Source organism: Euleptes europaea, chromosome 1, assembly GCF_029931775.1.
Source record: "Euleptes europaea isolate rEulEur1 chromosome 1, rEulEur1.hap1, whole genome shotgun sequence".
NCBI classification, from domain to species: Eukaryota; Metazoa; Chordata; class Lepidosauria; order Squamata; family Sphaerodactylidae; genus Euleptes; species Euleptes europaea.
Window position 1 is genome coordinate 126023628 of NC_079312.1, and position 23146 is coordinate 126046773.

The following is a 23146-nucleotide window of genomic DNA, read 5'->3' on the forward strand; positions in this document are numbered from 1 at the left end:
AGATTAAAAGTTGTCATAGATTTCAGCCAAAGGCTCACGAGGCAGGAATGATGTCACATCCCCTATGTTAGTCATCTTCCATTAGGCTTTGTTCTCGGAAGGGTAATCCACCATTGCTGAGGACTTGCCTTTGGTTTCATGGAGAGGTCTGGATTGTTCACCTGTTCACTAAGCGAGCAGGAAGACTATAAAAGAGCCTTTTTTGCCCCTTAGCAACAGAGAGGCCATTCTAGTACGAGAGGTAGTAGCCTATTAATATTGCCATTAAATATTCTGAAGGCCCAGTTTCCCCTGAGAAATATCACTTGAAAACAGAGCTGATGCTGTCTTGACGGATGCAGCATTTGGGGTTTCTTGCTACAGGCACTGTTTCATGAAAGCAACACACACACACACACATACACTCCCAACAATGCTGCAAAGCCTTTTGCTGCTGGCACAGATGTTGCTTCCTGGAGGTCTCCCAACACACTCAAGAACCACTGATGATACGGCACAGCCGCCTGTGAATTTGGCCCTGCACTGGCTCGCATGCCAGCACCTCACCGTCCACCGTCATGTGTCCCTTAAGTATAAAGGGTTCAAGTCGGAAGGCTTTCACGAGCGCGTAATGGAGGTACGGGCAGTTGAGAGTCAAATGGCTCCCTTTCTCCATGGCCATGAAGAATTTGATCATAGCCATCCTGGAAACACCAGCGCTCATGTAGAAGAGGTGGATGGCATCATCATAGAGCTTGGCGGAGGGAGCCAGAATAAGGTCTGTTCCTAGGTGGGACTGATAGATACAAATAATGGAGACAAACTCCTCCTCAGGCGCTGTAATCCAGTCTTTGGGGACTGGCTGGTCAAAGGGGGCCAGCAAAGAGTCTTCAAGCCGAGAGCCCTGCTGAGGGCAGGTGGACTTGCCGTTGCAGAAGGAGACTGGGTTGGCATACTGCACTGAGAGGCTGCTCTGCTCCCCTTGTGAGGAGATAGAGCTTGGCTCTTCGGCAGGCAGGTAGGAGAGACGGCCCTTGTAGGCTTGGAGTGTGGTCAGGTGTTGCAGCGTGCCCAGAGTGAAGCGAACGCTCCCCAGTTTGCGGTACCTCTCGCTGGTGATGTCAACATCTGAGACGAAGCCCCAGCTGAAGCTGAGGGAGGAAAACAGGCGCTTGCCTGAGGCGGTATGGAGGGACATGACATCCAGGGGGGCGTGCAGGCCTTTGCAGAGGAAGTAAGTGCAGCTCGTCAGCAGCTCCTCTTTCAAGAGGGAGGTCTTGCTGCGGGAGAAGAAAGAAAGCATCAGATGGCAGCCCAAACCCAGTACCAAAATTAGAGTTTGCAGTATAACATCCTATATTAAGCCAGCTCTTGATCCATATGCCTCATCTCCGCAAAGCCATGGGCCAAATCCACACACTACCTTCTGGCACAGAACTGCTTTCTTTTGGTTAACTCCTACATTGCATCTGTAACGTGTAAGGGACACAAATCACATGGATACTTCACATGAACGCATGAAGCTGCCTTCTACTGAATCAGACCCTCGGTACATCAAAGTCAGTATTGTCTACTCAGACTGGCAGCGGTTCTCCAGGGTCTCAGGCAGGGGTCTTTCACATCACCTACTTGCCTGGTCCCTTTAACTGGAGATGCTGGGGATTGAACCTGGGTCCTTCTGCATGCCAAGCAGATGCTCTACCACTGAGCCATGGCCCCTCGCCTATGCCAGCCCTACACTTCTGTCTGGGCTGCTGAAATTAAACATAACCCTGCTACCTGGGAGGCCCATAGGGTTACAGCTTCCATTCTACACTGCTGTGATGCAGTAGCTGCCCAGACAGCAGTGGTTCTTTAGCACCCACCCCAACACAAAGGTAACCTATACACTGAGCCACTGTGACTTTTGCATCATGAGAAAGGTTCCCTAAAAACTGCCCTTCATCTACAGAACCCTGCCCAACCCAAACTTTAACTAGTGTTACAGCAGATAGTGCTGGATAGAGGAAAATGTGCCCTTAAACGTCTGCAGCTGATCCTGTCTAGTTCCTTGCAGCAACAGATGGAAGAAGGGACGCATCACAGTTGTCAAATTTGATTTGCTAAGACCAGAGAGGCTAGCCAGAAAGACCAAGAAGGGACATAGCTCAGTGGTAGAACATCTGCTTGGCATGCAGAAGGTCCCAGATTCAATCCCCGGCATCTCCAGTTAAAGGTGATGTGAAGGACCTCTGCCTAAGATCTTGGAGAGCCGCTGCCAGTCAGAGTAGACAATATTGACTTTGATGGACCAAGGGTCTGATTCAGTATAAGGCAGCTTCATGTGTCCGTGTGTTTAAGAACTCTGGCAATGGGGAATGTAATAAATGAGGGCTTATGAGCACTCACAGCTGCGACTTCTTGAATGAGATGTCTTTGGCGAACTGCTCAGCCAGGGGCTAGAGCAAGCACAGGCTTGGTAGGTTGGGAAGCCAGCAAACAGATTGGGGCACGAGACCCACATAGTTCTATAGCTCTTACTTTGCTGCCTCAGAAGGCTGCCTGGCAACATCTTTCCTTCAGGCCAAGAGGCTCAAGGAGGTGCGTTATCACATGGGAGCACACAGAACGTTTTCACCGCACTGCTGCGTTAGGGCAGGACAACGGTTGTGTAGCAGGGTGCTTTGGGACAAGCTTGATGGGAGAGCCACGAATGGATCTTCCCGGGGTTTAAAAAAATAGAAATAGCCACATGGGACCCTGCTCCAGATCAGATCTGGCCACTCCTCCTTATGCAAATAAGAGTTCTGCCAATCAAGATGGACACACCTTTCCCCTTCCGCTGCCCCTGCTTAGCTTGGGAAGTGGGAAAGAAACCTTCTCTTTGCCTATTTCCCTTCCAGAGCCAACTGCAGCATGGAGGGAGACAGTTGTGAATAACATAAACACAATGGAAGGGTTAACCTCCCCTAGGGTTGCCAACCTCCAGGTGGTGGCAGGAGATCTCCTTCTATTACAATGGATCTCCAGCCGATAGAGATCAGTTCCCCTGGAGAAAATGGCTGCTTTGGCAATTGGACTCTATGGCATTGAAGTCTGTCCCCTCTCCAAACCCCGCCCTCCTTAGGCTCCACCCAAAAAACCTCCCATGGGTGGCAAAGAGGGACTTGGTAACTCTAACCCCCCCAAAAAAATCATCCCATACCATAGTCCCAATTCGAATTGGGGACCCATTTGGCTCTTCCCATTAAAAAAAATAATGCAAGATCCATTCTCAGATCTCCCAGCATCACTAGTTCAGCTCATTCTTAAGGGTTCAAATGTCCAATTTGTATTGGATGTATCATATGGAAATAGCTGATCGTTCCCAATTCCAGAAACCTCACAGAAATCTATAGGGAAATTAATGAACCTGGACTTGTTTGGTACTTCTTCACCAGCTCTGTGTAGTCACACATCTGGGGCTCTGCCCAGGCAGACCATATGGATGACGGCACAGAGGTTCATCAGGAAGAGGTAAGCAGATGGGGCCCTGCTGCTGATTTAAGGAGAAAAAGAAAGCCAGGATTTCCTTAGCAATAGTACCACTAGTGCCTTTATACAAACTCATCTGTCTTAAAAGGAGGGGGCTGAGGGGCCTGCAAGAGATGTGAAGGGATAAACAAAACCCCAGTGCTTAATTACCAGAGAGAAAGACAGATTCTGGAGGATCAGGTATCTGTGGAAATAATACCCACTGAACTAGGAACTTTCCACTTTAACCCCACCTGATGGGATGCAGACAGAAAAATCCCTCCCACAATCAGCCTGGCAGGCAAATGCCACAGACATTTGCCTCCTTCCTTCCCAGAAGAGTCTCCTGCAATGGCTGTTCCAACTGATCATTATGTAATGTATAGCATTAGGAAATAATTCAGCCCAAAATTTATTTCCTCCCTCCTCTTCCCTCTATTTTCCCAGTCTCTTTTTTTCCTTCTGTATCTTGTCTATCAAGGTCAAACAGTACCTTATAGTACTCTTGCGATTCGGTAACGGGTGCCTTTTGCAGAATCTAGCTACAGAGGCAGCAATTATAAGGAGTCTGGCTTCCCAACTCCAACCCATCATACTGTCTTCTCTGCCAAAAATTTGCCCAGTTTGCTTTTACTCCTGCTAAGGAAAACATATGTGTACCTGACCTGTACATTTCTCCCAAGCAACAGTAAAAGCAGCTTGGCAGGGATAATTTTTGGGGGGGCAGGAGAGGTGCCAGGAGAAAGTGTGAAGAAGTGCTTCCCCTCACATCAGTCTTCCCAATTAAACAGCGGTCTCAGCAGCTGCACTGGACAAACACAAAAACGACCCGGTTGAGAAGCCATGGAACTACGTGTGGTATTTACTTGGTGGCGAACAAGAAATGTGCTGGAGAACCACACCCCAGCTTGGATACCTGGGCCCAGGCTGAGCCCCGTAAGCCTTGGAACAATTCAAGCCATACAAAGCTCAGCCCATTCGGTCTTGTGAAACCAGGAGGTAAAAAGTTGTGATTTAACGGTGTTCAGGGATCTAAATCCACTGGGATTGTGATGTGAGGATATGTTAAGCCTTTCCTCCCCACTGTCATTTTCCCAATCTGAAATACTCCTTAGAATTGCTATGTACCCCACTAGGCAAACATCCAGGTACACATGTCCGTGGTTGTGTGTGTCTCCAAGACAGCAAACCGGAACTCCACAGCAGGGGACCCAACGGGGCGCCCACAGGCAAAATGGTGCCCACCAACACCATTCCTGGTGCCCACAAAGTGCTTTTAGAAAGTGGGTGAGGTTAGGTGAGGCTTTTGACCTGCAAGGCTTCTGGTTGGCCACTGGAAATTTGATTGACTGTGTGTGAATTTTTTTAAGAGTTGGTTTTTATATGCCGACTTCCTCTACCACTTCAGGAAAAATCAAACCGGCTTACAATCACCTTTCCCTTCCCCCCCACCACAACAGACACCCTGTGAGGTAGGTGGGGCTGAGAGAGTGTGATTCGCCCAAGGTCACCCAGCTGGCTTCATGTGGAGGAGTGGGGAAACAAATCCAGTTCACCAGAATAGCCACCGCCGCTCATGTGGAGGAGTGGGGAATCAAACCCGGTTCTCCAGATCACAGCCCACTGCTCCAAACCACCGCTCTTAACCACTACACCACGCTGCTTTGGCAGCAGCTGCCATCACAGAACAAGGATCGTCACTGTCTGACTCAAAGGTAAACCACCGCAGCCTTTTTGTGGCTTGCTCCGCCTCCTGCAGCAGCCATTTTGTGGCTGTGCCCACCACGCTGTGTGTCAGAACTCTAGAAGTGCCCACAGGCTCAAAAAGGTTGGGGGCCCCTGCTCCACAAGGTGTGGGTCAGGTTAGGAAACGGTCACAGGAAGGGGAGGCTTGACCCCCTCCACCTTCTTTCATGCCACAGTAGTGACCAGAATTTCTTAGGCCCTGGACACCTGTCATTTGAAAAACAAATCAAACACTAGGACTCCTAGTATCACAGCTGATTGTGCTTAATCCTGAGAGGAACTGTTTCAACTGGTCAGTCAGGCCCTAGCTGGTCATTTGTGGATCTTTGGTAGTTACTGCAGTAGTAATAAAAGCCGTACCCCCACCCCCGTGTCCAGAATAACCCAGGCTAGGCCAATGTCATCAGATCTCAAAAGCTAAGCAGGCTGGGCGCCGGTTAGTATTTGGATGGGAGACCACCAAGGAAGTCCAGGGTCACTACACAGAGACAGGCAATAGCAAACCAGCTTGGAACTTCTCTTGCCTTGAAAACCCTATGGGGTCCTCATAAGTCAGCTGCAACTTGATGGTAAAAATAAAAATAAATTCCCTCTTAACATGCTTACATATACCACAGTTCAATGGCTTCCACAGATTCAGGGAAGTTAGAACATAAGAAAAGCCATGCTGGATCAGGCCAAGACCCATCAGGTCCAGCAGTCTGTTCACACAGTGGCCAACTAGGTGCCTCTAGGAAGCCCACAAACAAGACAACTGAGGCAGCACCATCCTGCCTGTGTTCCACAGCACCTAATATATTGGCCATGATCCTCTGAGCCTGGAGAGAATAGGTATGCATCATGACTAGTATTTTAAATTGTAAGTTGTATATTGACAGCCACAAAGCTCTGTGTGCACCTCATTAGGGAGATTTTTAAAAGAAAAATTGTGTGCTCATTCTGACTGGTCCTGGGCATGTTCTCAGGGCCATAATTCCCAGTTGTGGAAACCTGAGAATTAACAGCCCCATTTGTCTAGGGGACACCAGGTGGCTAAGCCAGCTTGACAGGGGGAGGAAAGGAACCCATTAGTGACTTCCTCCACCCACCTCATCCACCCCCCCTCTCCACAGTGAAACCCACGAGGAACAGAGGATTAGTCACAGAGCAGATGGAAGAGGTAGGCAGCTGTGCCCAGGGCAAAGGCCAGGTCTGGGGAGTTGGGGGGGGTGTAAATTCAGGGAGGGGATCAAAACCTGAGCCAAGGACCTGCAATTACGCTGCTTTCGTGGATGAACGTTCTCCCCTACCCTACTCTCTTTCCAACAAGTGACAGCAGTGCTATGAACCATCGCCTGTCAAGAGGGAACCCACCAGGCAGTGTGATGGTCCTGCCACCACGACACAGCTACAGCTTGTGCTAGCAGAGAGTGGCTGGGACTCACCGTATCCTCATTCTCCTGGAATATTCCTTCAACCTCAAGGCAACTAAACCTACACACTCAACCAGGGCCATGCCATGGTTTAATTATCTGGAGCTGATCCATTGGCAGCTATAAGGCCTACTATGCCTGAGGGCACTGGGCTGCTCAGAATCATCTGCCGAATACCAGGACGGTGTACAGAACTGAAAGGACGTGGAGCTCAGACTCGGTTCCCAGGGAGCAGGAAATACTACCGTTGGTGTAATGGGTAGCCTGAGGGCCAAACCAGATAAGAAGCTGGGGACTCGGCATGCTGTGCTCCCAAGGAGTTTTCTTTTTAAATACCAAGGGTGCCTGTCTGTGACACTGACACAGAATCATAGAGTTGGAAGGGGCCATACAGGCCATCTAGTCCAACCCCCTGCCCAATGCAGGATCAGCCTAGAGCATCCCCGACAAGTGTTTGTCCAGCCTCTGCTTAAAGACTGCCAGTGAGGGGGAGCTCACCACCTCCCTAGGTAGCTGTTCCACTGTTGAACAACTCTTAGTGTAAAAACAACAACAATTTTTTCTAATATCCAGCTGGTACCTTTCCTCCCACAATTTAAACCCATTATTGCGAGTCCTATCCTCTACTACCAACAGGAACAGCTCCCTGCCCTCCTCTCAGTGGCAGCCCTTCAAATACTTAAAGAGAGCAATCATGTCCCCCCTCAACCTCCTCTTCTCCATACTAAACATTCCCAACTCCCTAAGCCTTTTGTCATAGGGCTTGGTTTCCAGGCCCCTGACCATCCTCGTCGCTCGCCTCTGCACCCGCTCAATTCTGTCCACATCCTTTTTGAAGTGAGGCCTCCAGAACTGCACACAATCTTCCAGGTGCGGCCTGACCAATGCAGTGTACATTGCTACTGTGGACCTGATCCAACCTGGGGTGCTGGGGGCTCTCTACAGACGGAACTCCCAAAGGCGTATCTGATTTGGACCTGAAGACCAGGAAGGAGATTTCAGAGGGCCAGCAGGATGGGAGCAGGCAGCAGCAAGGGCTCTCCCCATTGGGAACTTAGGTAGAGAGAGGAAGAGCAGGAAGGGGTGCATCAGTGTTTGGCTCTCGTGGCCCTTTTTTACATGCCCAGGGTAATGCCAATCACCACTCTGGGGTCAGGAAGCAATTTTCCTCCAGGCCAGATCCTGGATGATTTTTGTTGCCATCCGCTAGGTATGGAGTAGGGGTGGGAGGTAGTTTTGAATTTCCTGCATTGTGCAGGGGGTTGGAATAGATGACCCTGGTGGTCCCTTCCAACTCTATGATTCAATGCAGCCCACAAGCCAGTCATATCCCACGGTGGACAAAACTCTTGCTCTTACCAGCCACATACTACTGAGCCGTAATACTCAAAGCCAGGTTCTCCATGAAGGCAACCCAAATTGTTCTAAGAAAAGCTGTGTGGCACCTATTTATCAGATTCTTTTATCCCTTCCTTCTTCCCAGAAGTTCAGGGCAGCCTACGCAGGCTCTCCCCTCCTCTATTTTATCCTTTGCTTTGGTTAGGCTGAGGCCCAGTGACTGGCCCAGATTCACCCAGCGAGCTAAACAGAGAAGTAAAGATTTGAACTCAAGTATCCCAAGCCCTATTCTGGCACTGTAAGCCCTCCATTACACTGACCTATTATTATAATAAACACAGGCACATACTACTTATATTTACTATTTTACCTGCCAGAAGGAGTGATACAGAGCACCAAAGAGCCACAACCTGCTTGGCCATCCTCCAGCATCTGAGAGGAACTGTTACCAAGACTCATTGACAAATATTTTGTCTTCACAAAGGTACATATTTGGTTTAGAATACAAAGACCAGGGTTGGTTCATGCAACCATCTAGACTTGCGGGGGCTTGAGTGAAACCTGTGTCCACTGGCTCACTGCCTGTGGTGGGCCAGTCACATGCAGGCACTTCCATAAACAGGATACCTTTAGCATACCACTGCCAAGATATATTTCAGTGGTAAACAAGGAGTGAGATTCTGTCAGAGCTGGCGGCTACACATAACCAATCCAGCAGCAGCAAGCCAGCGAGGGCAGTGATCTCAAGCTGTCGCTCCCTAGCCCAGAGTCACACGAAGCTGTCCCGAGATTCCCAGGATGCTGAACTCCGCGACAGCGATCACATTCAAAAACTGTTCCCCACATTCCAAAATTGTTCCCCACGTTCCAAAATTGTTCCCCATGCAGCTAAGAACAGGCAGACTTCTCAAACAGGCACAAACAGAGCTCTGATTGCTGGTGCACACGTTTGTCTGCAATCCCTTACGTAGCATAGTAATTGAGAGAAGCGGCAATGGCGTTTCCCGAGCCCGCCGGCAGGACGCAAAGAGGCTTCTGGATAGCGGTCTCCCAGTCAGGACGCTCCATCAGGCCGTTGATCACCTGCAAAGACACAAAGGAGATGGTTGCTCAAAGGACAGGTTGAGGGGAAAACATGAGCAAGGTGAGCAGGCTCTGGGCCTGGCTCCAGTAGCCATGCAGCAGCGAAATGGCAAGTCTCGTAGCTCTCAACTAAATGACATTTGAAGGCTCTGCACCATATGGAGTCAGATCTCCAGCGCACACCCGTTTCAGGTTCTGGGGAGGCTGGGTTTACACAAGCAGCAGAATGAAGTACAAGAACGGTGAGGAGATGGGCTGGACTGCGTCACTTCATCTTGCAGGTGAGAGAATGTGAATGTTCCTCACATTGAAAAGAAAACCTCCCTGAACCTAGAAAGCTAGCACATCAGTTCTGACCCTGAAACAGTTCTGACCCTGGCCTTTGCATGCTGAGGTGGTTTTCTCGCTGCAGGGAGTTTTGCTTATAGGGAAGAGTTTTAAAAAATTGCATCCCTTACCCACAGTCTGACACGGTGCAATCCGTCTGACCACCTCATTCTGCTGCTTGTGAAAGCCAGGCCTGAGTCAGTCCCACACAAGGAGCGTTTGGGCTTGGGGATGCACTCGGCAGTCAGAAACTGCTGGAACTGCTGGACCAGTAAGTGCATGCCATGGGTAAGTCAAAGTAAACTTTCCGCCTTTTATTTTCGAGTCCTCCTCAGCTCTGTTAGTGCTGTCTTCCAACTGAAGATAGCTCTGCCAATTAGGGTTGCCAACTTCCAGGTACTAGCTGGAGATCTCCTGCTATAACAACTGATCTCCAGCTGATAGAGATCAGTTCCCCTGGAGAAAATGGCCGCTTTGGCAATTGGACTATGGCATTGAAGTCCCTCCCCTACCCATACCTTCCCTTCCTCAGGCTCCACCCCCAAAACCTCCCACCAGTGGTGAAGAAGGACCTGGCAACCCTACTACCAATACAAGGCTTTAAACCCACTGTATTCAAATATACAATACTGCAAGCATTCGGCTCAATGCTGTATTCAAAGATCCAATTTGATATGTCTTGCTTTTTAAAAATTAAATAAGACAGATGTTTTACATTGTTACTCAAAAGGAGGGATTTTCAAGATTTCTTTATTAAAATCTGCAGTTGGGGATCTTTTTAACTCTGTATAAATTTCTGAACATTCCACATTCAAGATCTGGTTTGCTGAGCCATTAGCAGACTGCTTCCTCTTTGCAGTCTTTCCACAACTTGTGAGGACTAGAAACATGCTCTAGAAGATTCTTACAAGCCAGCAGTTTCTGCAGTCGGCACTTGAACCTGCACCTTGAAAGCACAATTGCATGGTCTTTCTCAGTGGACCTTTGCTATGTATAACTGTAACCTGTGTAGCATGACAAGAGACACCAGGTGAGAATGGCCCAGTATTGAAGCTGTGAACTATAGACTATTAAGGTAGGGTTGCCAACCTCCAGGTGGCACCTGGAGATCTCCTGCTATTACAACTGATCTTCAGATGACAGAGATCAGTTCCCCTGGAGAAAATGGCCACTTTGGCAATTGGACTCTATGGCATTTTGCCTCACTGAGGACCCTCCCCTCCCTGAACCCCACCCTCCCCAGGCTCCACCCCCCAAAAATCTTCACATATTTCCCAACCCAGAGCTGGCAGTCCTATATTAAAGATTCGGGAAGCAGGATCAACTGTTTAATGGGATTTAGTGACAAGTAGGCATTAATTTCAAAACTACGCAACTGAAGCTTAATGTAAATGGGAGACATGATGAAACCCTAGCAGCAAGACTGGCAAAGCTCATTTCTCCTATTTATCATGTGTCCACCTCGAGCAAAGGGGCAGCATCTGGTCCTCTGTGGTGGGGATGGTGGTGGGAGGCACACCCAGTGTCATGGCATAAGAGGGAAAGCCAGAGCCCCAAATCTGGCGGTGGTCCGCCTGCCCTCCTTACCTCATACAGCAAGCCATCCCCAGCCAGAGTGACCAAGGCATCCCACCTGGACAAGTTCTCCTCCCTCACCAGTTCCCAAGCATGGTTGCGTTTCTCTAGGGAGAGAGACAAAGAGCCTGTATGACTTGTGGGTAGCATCACCTTGCGTAAGCACACGACTGACAGGAAATGAGGTTGGCAATGTGGGTGGATCCACGCGTATCTCAAAATGGGCAGCTGCACTATCTCGCACGGTCAGACTCTCACGCAGCTACAGCTATGGTCACACACTGGGAAGGAGAGGCTTGAGTTTTGCCTTCTCTATGGCGCCCTGGGTTATTCTGATGCGTCAGGGAACACCAGTTCCTCTGTTCCCATATACTTGTAGGATAGGGTTGCCAACCTCCAGGTACTGGAGTAAGAAAGACTCACTAAAACTGTAAAGCTAAGCTGTATCAAAAAACAGTAGTAGGCTCTAAATACAAGATGACACTGTATAATTAGAATAAGCACAAACAGTGAAGGACAATATATACAAAAGCAGTCAATGAAACTGACAAAAAAAACAGCAAGCCTCAAGCAAGCAACAAGGTGTGGCCAAAATGCTAAACCAAAATAATACAAAGTCAAACTTGCAAACTATGCTACACATCAGAAAACAGGTCATGCGTGCTCAACAAAGTTCCTTCTGAGTGGAACATCTCACTCAAAAAAAGCCATGGGTGTCAGCTTGGCTGGACGCTTTTTTGAACTGTAACAGGAAAAGCGTCCAGCCAAGCTGACACCCACGGCTTTTTTTGAGTGAGATGTTCCACTCAGAAGGAACTTTATTGAGCACTGTTTTTTGATACAACCTCCAGGTACTAGCTGGAGACCTCCTGCTATTACAACTGATCTCCAGCTGATAGAGATCAGTTCCCCTGGAGAAAATGGCCGCTTTGGCCATTGGACTCTATGGCATTGAAGTCCCGCCCCTCCCCAAACCCTGCCTTCCTCAGGCTCTGCCCAAAAAACCTCCTGCTGGTGGCAAAGAGGGACCAGGCAACCCTATTATCGGATTATATCGTTTCCAGAGATTCCTACAGCGGAGTGACATCGCTCCAAGATTTTCCCCGGAAGTGATGTAAACCCTTGCTCTTACTGCATTGTCTTCTACCTTTGTAATCCACTTTCTGCATTATATGTCATGCCTTAGGTAGGTTTTGGTTTGCATTGATTTCTAATTCCGTAATCCTAGACTTACTGCATTGTTTATTCAAAATCTTGTGCTGTCGAACTGAATTGTTCTTGATACTTTATAATCCGCCTTGAGGCTCACCAAGAAAAGAGTGCTGTAAATGAAGTAAATAAATGCTTCACCGGCTGAATTCCTGTCTCTTGTAAAGCATGGAATCCTTGGCCAAAAAAAAATAAAGTCAACAACCTGAGTCCACACACACAGTGCCTTACTCCTCCTACTCCTCCCTTCTTAAGGAAATACTTTCCCAAGGGCCAGAGTATGCAGTGCTCAATTAGTGCCTGCTACCCTGTCTGACCAGACCTTGGAGATGCCCTTTTTTCCTGTTCGAAGAGATCTGAGAGGAACGGGGGAAGCATGATACAGAGAACGGAGGCATATACTGCATGGTTCTATGAAAAAAAGCGCACATGAAAAAAGCCCACATGAAAATTGGCCACAGAAAAAAACCCACGGTCATGAATCCACACAAGATAAAAGCCCACGCGGAAGAAAGCCCACACAGAAGAAAGCCCACATGGAAAAAAGCCCACACGGAAAAAAGCCCACATGGAAGAAAGACCACACGGAAAAAAGCCCACACAGAAAGAAGCCCACACGGAAAAATACTCACGGATACAACATAAATGTCTCTTGATCGGGCTGACTCCCCCCCCACCTCCCCGCAGAGGCCAGGTCTATTAATTGGCTTCTATGGGCCTCCGGAGGCCAGGTCTACCCAGTGGTTGCAATAGGTAGACCTGGCCTCCGAGGGGGGGGGCGTCCCCCTCCAGAGGCCAGGTCTACCCATTGGCTTCTATGGGCCCCTGAGTAGACCTAGCCTCTAGGTCTACCAAGAGGCTTTTGTGGCGGCAGACCAGGCCTCTAGATGAGGACCAGATGGGGGGGGGAATGGCAGGGAGTTGTGCCAGAGGCCTACTTCAGCATTTGCCTCAAGTCTGAGTTGCACAGGCACACTACTGACTTGCACAATTATTACACAACTAGATTAGATTGTTTATTTGCGGCCCTTGGCCAGATAAAACAAGATACATGGACTAAAATGGTCTTACCGACAAAGGTTTACAGTCCGAGTCTTAAATCACTTAAAAAAATAAAAATAATAATATAACATCTAAGTTACATCTGCCATTTGGACTAAGAAACTACTATGTGGCAACGAATTTTCATTGAAGCCGTACAAAAATTTGCTACCTGACAGGTGATTGAGGGATTATCTCCTTGTAGGAGCTTTTCTATCTTTTCTCTTTCCCTGTCGGGTCCCATTCTCAGTATGAGGGGCTCAATAAACTTAGAATGGGGTATTGTGTAAAAGTTACAATTCAGGAGAACATGTTCAGTGGTTTCTAAGTCCCCGGATTTACAGGGGCATAGTCTCTCTGACCTGGGTATCTTCTTGAATTTCCCCTCTAACATAGCAGAGGGTAAGGCTGCACACCTAACCAAGGTAAAAACCCTCCTATATTTGTTTATCTCTAAGTAAAGGAGATAGGCTGCTGGTGCAAGGATACATTTGGAGTGGGGGGGGGAGCCATAAATAGGGGCACTATTACACAACTATTTTATTGCTGTTTTCAAGAAGCCAGAAGAACAATAAAGTTATGATTTACTTGGAGTTTGAGTATCTCGCTTTTCACACTATCAATGGGGTGGTGACTTGAAGATGCAGACAGAATAGCTCTATAAAGTGCCATTCAATTATAAAAACAAAAGATGGCAACATAGTTCAAGAACCAACAGAGCATTGTCATGATTTCTGTCCTCAAAAACCAGCAGCAAACATTGCCAAAAGCAAAAATGAGGCAACACATGGGAGCAGTAAGTGCTACTCCTCGCAGTGTGATGGGAAATCTGTTGTCAGCGTTAAATAATGATATGGTTGTAATTTTTAAAAAACAAAATAAATAAATAATAAGTATTCAAATGTGAGTATTTTTCTGTGTGGGCTTTTCCCCGTGTGGGCTTCTTTCCGTGTGGGCTTCTTTCTGCGTGGGCTTTTTTCCATGTGGGTTTTTTTCTGAGTGGGCTTTTTTCCATGTGGGCTTTCTTCCGTGTGGGCTTTTTTCCGTGTGGGCTTTTTCTTGTGCGCATTTATGACCGTGGTTTTTTTTCTGTGAGCAATTTTCATGTGGGCATTTTTCATGTGCGTTTTTTTCTGGTTACCATACTGCATGCAGCAACTGAACGCGTCCCCAACAGTTGAAACACCACAGGCAATAGAGACTCTCCCTCTGTTTCGCCATGTTTAAAAAGTCAAACAAAACGCAGTGCATCTTTACTGGATAGTTCAATTTCATTTGTATGCTACCATCACATTGTGTGGAATGTTCACGTTTGCAGACTTTAATAGCCAAGGTGGGGAGATTTGAGACAGCACAATATTGAGTACGGAGGGCAGAAGATATATCAAGAAGTGAGAGTGCAGTGCATTATGCCATAATGGTCTTCATTGATTGATTTAATGCATTGTTATTCCACCCTTCCCCCAAGCAGCACAGGGTGGCCAGAGTGGTGTAGTGTTTAAGAGCAGTGGACTCTAATCTGGAGAACCGAATTTGATACCCCATTCCTCCACAAGAAGCCCTCCGGATGACCTTGGCTAGTCACAGTTTTCTCCAAACTCTCTCAGCCCCACCTACCTTACAAGATGTCTGTTGTAGGGAGAGGAAAGGAAAACAATTGTAAGCTGGTTTGAGTCTCCTTAAAAGGTAGAGAAAAATGGGGTGTAAAAGCCAACACTTCTTCCCTCCATTTTACCCTCACAGCAAATTTTTGAGGTAGGTCAGACAGAGAGAGAATGACTGGACCAAGGTCACCCAGCATGCTTCAAGGCAGAAGCCTCCCAGAGTATACTCGAAACATTTTTAGCTCTGGTATTAAGGATGTACTTTATCTCCCTGTCTCTTCAATATATATGCAGAACAATGCAGATTACACCACATTGCTGGCAGAAGATAGTGAAGACTTGAAACTACTCCTGATGAAGGCTAAAGCAGAAAGTGCCACAGGATTACTGCTGAACATCAAGAAGACAAAAGGAATGCGTACTGGGAAATTAAACAAATTTAAGACTGACAATAAAGAAATTGTTCAAGATTTTCTGTTTCTTGGAGCCATCACCAACCAAAAGGGAGACTGCCATCAAGAAATCAGAAGGAGACTGGGAAGGGCAGCTATGAAGGAGCTAGAAAAGATTCTTAAGTGTAAGGGTGTGTCATTGACGACCAAGTCCAAGGTAATTCATACCATAGTATTCCTTATTACTATGTAAGGGTGTGAAAGTTGGACAATCAAGAAAGCTGACAGGAAGAAAGTTGATTCGTTTGAAATGTGGCATTGGAGGAGAGTTTTACAGATACCGTGAACCACTCAAAAGACAAATAAGTGGGTACTAGATCAAATCAAACCTGAACTCTCCCTAGAAGCTAAACTGAGGATATCGTACTTTGTTCACATTATGAGAAGACAAGAGTCACTGGAAAAGATATTAATGCTAGGAAAAGGTGAAGGCAGCAGGAAAACAGGAAGACCCAATACGAGATGGATTGACTCAATCAAGGAAGCCACAGCCATCAATTTGTAAGACCTGAGCAACGCTGTAAATGAGAGGATGTTTTGAAGAGCATTAATTCATAGGGTCTCTATAAGTCAAAAGCAATTTAACACACACACACGTGCATACACACATTGCACCAGCACCCCCTAAAAAAAACCCTCAGGAAAAAATTACTTGGATCTCCCTCCCCCATGGAAAGTGTCACACACTAGGGTTGCCATCCTCTGGTTATGAACACTTACCAGTTATGAACATGCTGAATGCTATGTTTGCTTCTGTCAGCATCGGCTGAACGTGGGTCTTGAATAGATGCAGTGCCTGGCCCGACCCACTGTGTGGATTTAACAACACCATCACTTGACAGGGCGAAGGGAGGCGTCCATATACTGCTCCTGCATAAAGACAAGAGAGAACAGGGAAATGGAAGTGAGGTTTGGAGGGAGGGTAAGGTGAACCTTACATCTACACACAGGGTATCCTGCTTCTGCTCTTCTTATTCTGATCCTAAAAGAGAGACAGGGGGGGGGGGGGAATCGCAGGCCTTCATACGATTGACCACTGTAGCTGAACACCACAGATTAAGACACAAAACAAAACCAGACAAGCAGACGTTGAAGAGGTTCTGTGAGTTTTTAGCTCTGTCCTAAAGTGTGGAGTTAGAGCCGAAACTTTTCCCTGCAAAAATAGGCAGCGGTGGCAAAGAATGCCGTTCACCACCCACAGCCTTTCCTGGGCAAAAAAGATCTCGTCACAGTGGTGTGTGTGCCCTAGTTGTGTTTTGTTGGTATATCCATAAGACTTTTTTTTACTGAATTGCTTAAACATTTTATATATACATTTATATGCTATTTTAAATATTTTAACATTTTGATGTTTGCCACCTTCAAGACCCTATTTGGGTGTAAAGGTGGCATAGAAATGCTTTAAATAAATCAGGGTGGATTTGATTTAAATCAAATCGATTTAAATCACCAGTCAGTAAGATATGATTTAAATAATGTTTTTCTACATGAAGACTCATTCTTGCTGGTATAATCTTAATATTTACAACCAGATGAAGGTTTCACTTTTAGAATAATAACTTTTCAGATTAGTTTTACAGTTGTATCAAAAATTACTGATTTGGTTATACTATTAGAAATACATAGATAGATAATTATGAAATTATTGCGAGGTGAACTATCTCAAGTTTCATTCGGGCCACCAAGCCTTGCATTTCTTTGTTGCCGCGTTGGCCCTTTGAATGCATGCCTGCCTTACCCGTAGGTAGAGGAACTTCATTCTCTTCTCCTCCATTTAGTAGAGGAACTTCATTAAAGTATTCTCAAACTGGGTCTCTTTTACAGCCTGCTGCCATTATAGTTTTTCTTCTCCGGGGAGAGAATAATATGATAAACCTCAGGCTACACACAGGATTGCCAAGTGGGTGGTTTCGGCGGGCAACTGCCCATCAATCCACCTGGCCACTCCGGGGCATCGATAGCACACGTAGCTACGCACGGCATAATCACATAACTTCTGGATTTGCCCCCAGGAAGCATCACATCACCAGGCTGCTTTGGCAATCCAACCCCCCCCCCCCAAAAACACGCCAGTCACTTTCTTTCAGCCTCATGGTTGCTGTTGTGAAGATAAAATGGAGGAGAGAAAGACAAAATGGAGGAGGGAAAGACAATGTGTAAGCCGCATTGGGAAGAAAAGTGGGGTGTAAATATCTTAATTAATAAATGTCTACTCCAGCAGGTAGTTAGGATGATAAACAAGACTAAAGAAATTTCCACACTAAAGAAATACTATAGCCAAAGAACGTAAACTGCATCTGACCCATAATGAGCTCAAACTCAAAAATGGGAGGAAATACCTTCCTCCCTATTTCAGCGCTGGAAGCCCCTTGCCAAGCGTTTTAGCATTCACGGTTCAGTTCATCCATCCTGTATGCCACCCAAACCCGCCTCCTGCACTGACATAAGGAAAAGTGATACGAGATTCAATTACAGCGACTGGATGGATCGCCCTGCTTCTCTGGCGATGAGGTCAGTAACTGGGGCAAAATTTTACTGTGCAGCCACGCCCATCTCTTTGTGTTTCCTATGACGGCTCTTTACACGAGGCACACTTAGCAACCAGAAAAAGGAAGGCAGAAGGGAGGGAGAAGGTTTTTATTTACACAAAATGTATCATGTGTGGGAAGTGAAGTAGAAGCAGCTGAGGCGAGAGCCTCTAGCCGCCCTCTCTATCCCACACTTCCTGCCAAGAATCTCAAGACGCCATTCATGGTTCCCCCCTCCTCTGTTTTATAATCACAACAACCCTGCAAGGTAAGGTAGGCTGAGAGAGAGACTTCACAGCAGAATGGGGATTTGAACCCCGTTTTACAATGGGTATAAAGGTCCCTGACCTGGATGGTCCAGGCTAGCCTGATCTCGTTAGATCTCAGAAGCTAAGCAGGGTCAGCCCTGGTTACTATTTGGATGGGAGACCACCAAGGCAGGCCAGGGTTGCTGTGCAGAGGAAGGCACTGGCAAACAACCTCTGTTAGTCTCTTGCCATGAAAAACCCCAAAAGGGGTCGCCATAAGTCAGCTGCGACTTGACAGCACTTTACACACACACACACACGAAGGTCCCTAACAATACAGCTTAACTGGGTGAGGGGAGGTGGAGAACAGTTAGACAAATAGAACAGACAAAATAAAAAAAAATTGAGGTCATGCATAGGAATGGTCAAACTGAGCCTCTGCTTAATGCCATCATGTCAGGCAAAAGTAGATGAGATCCAGAACAGGTCATCTCTAGGTCAAATATGGATGTGAAGGGGAGTCACCTGAGAGGAGACACTTCTTAGGACAGTAGGGCCATTTATGCATGGCTGTTTCTTCACGGTCACCCTGCAGACTACTTCAGGGCATTGCTTTGATTATGCTTGCATTTTCCAACTGTCAGAGGTTGCCTCGCTCCCCCAGCGCATTTCCCTGTGTGTTCTGGACGCTAGCTAAACACGAATTCCAAAAATGTGGGCGAAACGCACAGGGAGAGCAAGGTGACCTCTGACAGTCGGAAAATGCAAACAGAAATTCAGTATAGGCTGCCACACAGTAATCTAATCGTATTAATATATGCTTTATAAATAGTAGCCCTATTATTCCAACAAATATTACACAACAAACTCCAACCGAAGGAGTCTTATTCACCATTAGGGCTGTTGGAAAAAAAATTCGGTAAAATTCGGATTCGGCAAAATTCGGCCCGTTTTGATTTGGGAAATGCCGAAATCCGAACTCCCCCGATTTGGATCTGTGGAATTTGGCACGAGATTCGGAGTTTGGAGAAAAATTCAGCAGTTTAAAGCCATTAAAACACATTTGCGCCTTTCTGCAGCTCCGGGGGGGGGCATGTTTGGAGGTAGAGGTCCCAAGCTTTCAGCGTAGCTTGAGGAGACCCTTCTTGCAAGAACCAACACGTTTTGTGATGATTGGGGAAGGAGGTCCCGAGTTATGGGGCCTGGAAGTGGCCCCCCATCTGCCCATTGCAATAAAGCCATTACAAACACAATCGTGGCTTTTTGTGGCTCCGGGGGGGGGGGGCTTTTTGGAGGTAGAGGTCCCAAACTTTCACTGTAGCTTGAGGGGCTCTTCTTGCAAGAACCCCCCAAGTTTGGTTATGATTGGGTCAGGGGGTCCAGAGTTATGGGGCCCGGAAGGGGTCCCCCCCATCCTTAATGTGCATCTATATTCCATTCCCCATTGGAATAAAGCCATAAAGCACAGTTGCGGCTTTCCACGGCTCCGTGGCGGGGCATTTTTGGAGGAAGAGGTCCCAAAATTTCAGCGTAGCTTGAGGGGTCCCTTCTTGCAAGAACTCCCAAGTTTTGTGAAGATTGGGTCACGGAGTCCGAAATTACGGGGCCTGGAAGGGGTTCCCCCATCCTTAATGTGCATCTTTATTCCATTCCCTCATTGGAATAAAGCCATAAAGGTCCCCCCTCTCAAACCAGTATGGCTCGGCTCCAAACGAGAAGAAAACCAAGGAGGAGAAGGTGCGGGTGCCGAGCGGCGCCGAAAGAGACTCACGCAAGCCACACCGTAGCACTCAACCCCAGGCTAGGGGCAAAAAACAAAAGCCGAGTACAGCACACACTCCCGCAGAGGCAAGCGGGCACACACACACCCAGGCAGAACGGGGGAAAGCCCCCCGCCAAGGCAGTACGACTCGGCTCAACCTCAAACAGGAAAAAAACCAAGGAGGAGGAGGCGTGGGTGCCGAGCGGAGAGAGACTCGCTAGCCGCCACACAGACTCAACTTCAAACTTTAAATCTTTAAAAGCAGAACACACACTCCTGCAGAGGTGAGCGGGCACATACCCCTCGGCAGAACAGGTGAAAGCCCCCTTTGGCTCCCCCACACACAGAGAGACTCTGCTTCCCCCACACACACACACACAGGAGAAAAGCTATAGAGAAAAAAACCCAAAATCAAACTGTGTGAATGTCTTCCAGCAGGAGCACGGAGGAAACGTAAATCCAATCCTATTCCGCTAAGCACAAGCAGCTTGGCCCAGTCAGGAATCGGATCTCTCAGCAGCACCGCCACCAAATTGGAAGGCAATGAATACCGTCGGGACGGGAGGGGAGGGACAGGAGTTTTTAGACTCTTCTCCCAGCCATTTCAAAAGTGAGAATCCCTGCTGATTGGCCAGGAGAAGACCCAGCTTGGCCACCATTGGCCGCTGGAGAATGCTGCTTACTAACCGACAGTTATGCTGCTGATTCTGAGCCCCTGAATTTGCCGAATTTATTCGGCACCCTCCAAACTCGCCGAATTTGGCTCATAGTTTTCCCGCTTTTTGAATTCGGTTCCATCTGAACTGAAAACTGCCGAATCGGGGGAAATTCGGCTGTTTTTCAGTTCGGGATGAACCGAATAGACAGCCCTATTCACCATACATTGTTTACAATATTCATCTCTATATAGTTCTTCAATTAAGCTGTTAAGCACTGTAGTTGTCAGCTGTAGGAAAAACTTCATAAACTTATGATGGCAGTCTTCAAAGGCACTGACAGTCTTCTCGAGTAATTCTACAGTTTCATAAACTTCTTCAGTGTAACTCACATCAGCCTCATCGTGTAGAAATACAGCTTATTCAAAAGTTAGAGCTGACATCCATATTTGTTTCTACCCAGCTAATATGCAACTAAGCCCTGACCTGGATGGCCCAGGCTAGCCTGATCTCATCAAATCTCAGAAGCTAAGCAGGGTCAGCCCTGCTTAGTATTTGGATGGGAGACCACCAAGGAATACCAGGGTTGCTGTGCAGAGGAAGACACTGGCAAACCACCTCTGTTAGTCTCTTGCCATGAAAAACCCCCCAAAAGGGGTCGCCATAAGTCGGCTGCGACTTGACGGCACTTTACACACACACACAATATGCAACTAACGCTTCCACCTTTGCCACAAGTAAAAACTGCTGATTTTGATCAAGTGCGCACGTCAATTTCAGTGGCGTGCACTCATGCCAGTGTGCCTAAATTGGAAGCTCACAGAGCCAGTCTCACGGCTTGTTAGCCAAGAATCCATAGCCAAATCCCTGATATCACAGTTCCTCCAAACAGAGCCCCCCCCAAAATTCAACAGACACATAAACTGTGCCAGACACAATTAACTATGCATGCTGTTTTCCAGCGTGCCAGTTACTAGCTAAGCACCATCTGACTGCCACGCCATACAATTAGGGTTGCCAACCTGCAGGTACTAGCTGGAGATCTCCTGCTATTAGGTCTGATCTCCAGCCAATAGAGATCAGTTCACCTGGAGAAAATGGCCGCTTTGGCCATTGGACTCTAAGGCATTGAAGTCCCTCCCCTCCCTAAACCATGCCCTCCTCAGGCTCTGCCCCAAAAACCTTCCGCTGGTGGCGAAGAAGGACCTGGCAACCCTATGTACAATCCTGAGCAGAAAGAAAAATTAAAGGATTGTGCCAAAGGGAATCAGTTTGTAGAATAAACCTGAGGGGCATATCTGGTTTGGTAATTTTCCTGAGTGAAAAAGAAAAACAAGCCTCAGACATTGCAACTGGAACAATCTGGGGTTTGTTAGTAAGTGACTAGGGTGGTACAGAGGAAGGACCATGCAGGCAAGGTAAGAGGGAAACAATTAAGACGGAATTAATTTGAACAAGAAAGTTTAGCATCTCTGAATGTCTTGCTCTCTCACTAGAAGACCTCAAAGCATTTAACAGCTACTGGCCCTCTGAATTCAAGCTCCCCTAGGGTTGCCAGGTCCCTCTTCACCACCAGCAGGAGATTTTTGGGGCAGATCCTGAGGGGGGCAGGGTTTGGGGAGGGGCTTCAATGCCATGAGTCCAATTGCCAAAGCAGACATTTTCTCCAGGTGAACTGATCTCTATCAGCTGGAGATAGGGTTGCCAGGTGCACGCTGGTGGTGGGCAAACCCCCGGCAATTGCCCCCTCTGCTTGCTGACCACCTGAGGGTCAGTGGGCAAATATGCACGCACACATGCATACAGCGCGCGGCACTTCCAGTTTGGAACCGGACGTTCCGCCTCGCGAGGGGCCTTTACCTCTTAGTTTGAGTGGTAAAGGGCCGCTTTACCATTCAAACTAAGAGGTAAAGGCCCTTTGCGGGGCAGAACTTCCAGTTCTAAACCGGAAGTGCCGCGCTTGCGTCGGCACGCGTGCATGCATATACACACTTAAGCACAAAAGCCTCCCGTCGGAGGAAAAGAGGGACCTGGCAACCCTAGCTGGAGATCAGTTGTTATAGCAGGAAATCTCCAGCTAGTACCTGGAAGCTGTAGGTCTCATACAAACCTTTGCGGTCCTTATGAGACATCACCTATTAAGGCATATATATATTTGCTGCTGATACAGGTCGCTGAAGAAGCCATATGCGAAACATGGTCCCGATCTAGACGACACGTCTGACATCCTTTTCCTGTGGCTCTGCTCCAATATTTGGAATAATCAATAGACTTTGATATCAATGGATGCCCCTATGGGTTATATATTTTGACTTATTTGTTGCTTGAGGATTTGTGATATCCCTTGAAGAATAATATATTTATTGGATTGCATTTTGTAAAATTTGTATCTTGTTGTACTTCTATTTTGTACATATTTTTGTGTATATATTTTTTCACTATTGCACTTTATAAAATTCACTTTAATTTGCTTTGAATTGTCATAATGCTCTTTTGGGTTGCTACAATTATCCTCACAGCACTGAGCCTTCTTGTCTTGCAGTACCTGGAAGTTGGCAACCCTAAGCTCTCCACATTTTATGTATTTATTTAGAGCTATTTGTATACCCCACCTGTCTCCTAGCACAGTCAACAACAGTAGATAAAATACAGAAATATGGTAAAGACATCGGTGAACATAAATAAAAGCCAGTG

At 47.2% G+C, this 23146-nt stretch overlaps 1 protein-coding gene across 1 annotated transcript in view; it reads right to left on the reverse strand.

The window, feature by feature from the left end:
- Nucleotides 1–393: 393 nt before the first annotated feature.
- The window catches only part of SPHK1 (sphingosine kinase 1), a 60029-nt gene continuing 37276 nt past the window's right edge, over nt 394–23146 (reverse strand). Inside the window, exons 2-5 of the mRNA XM_056862325.1 lie at nt 15979–16125; nt 10965–11059; nt 8935–9050; nt 394–1259 (exon numbers count right to left, since the gene is read on the reverse strand). Coding sequence (XP_056718303.1) covers nt 473–1259; nt 8935–9050; nt 10965–11059; nt 15979–16125 — 1145 coding nt within the window. The 3' untranslated portion in view covers nt 394–472. The remainder of the gene's footprint in view (nt 1260–8934; nt 9051–10964; nt 11060–15978; nt 16126–23146) is intronic.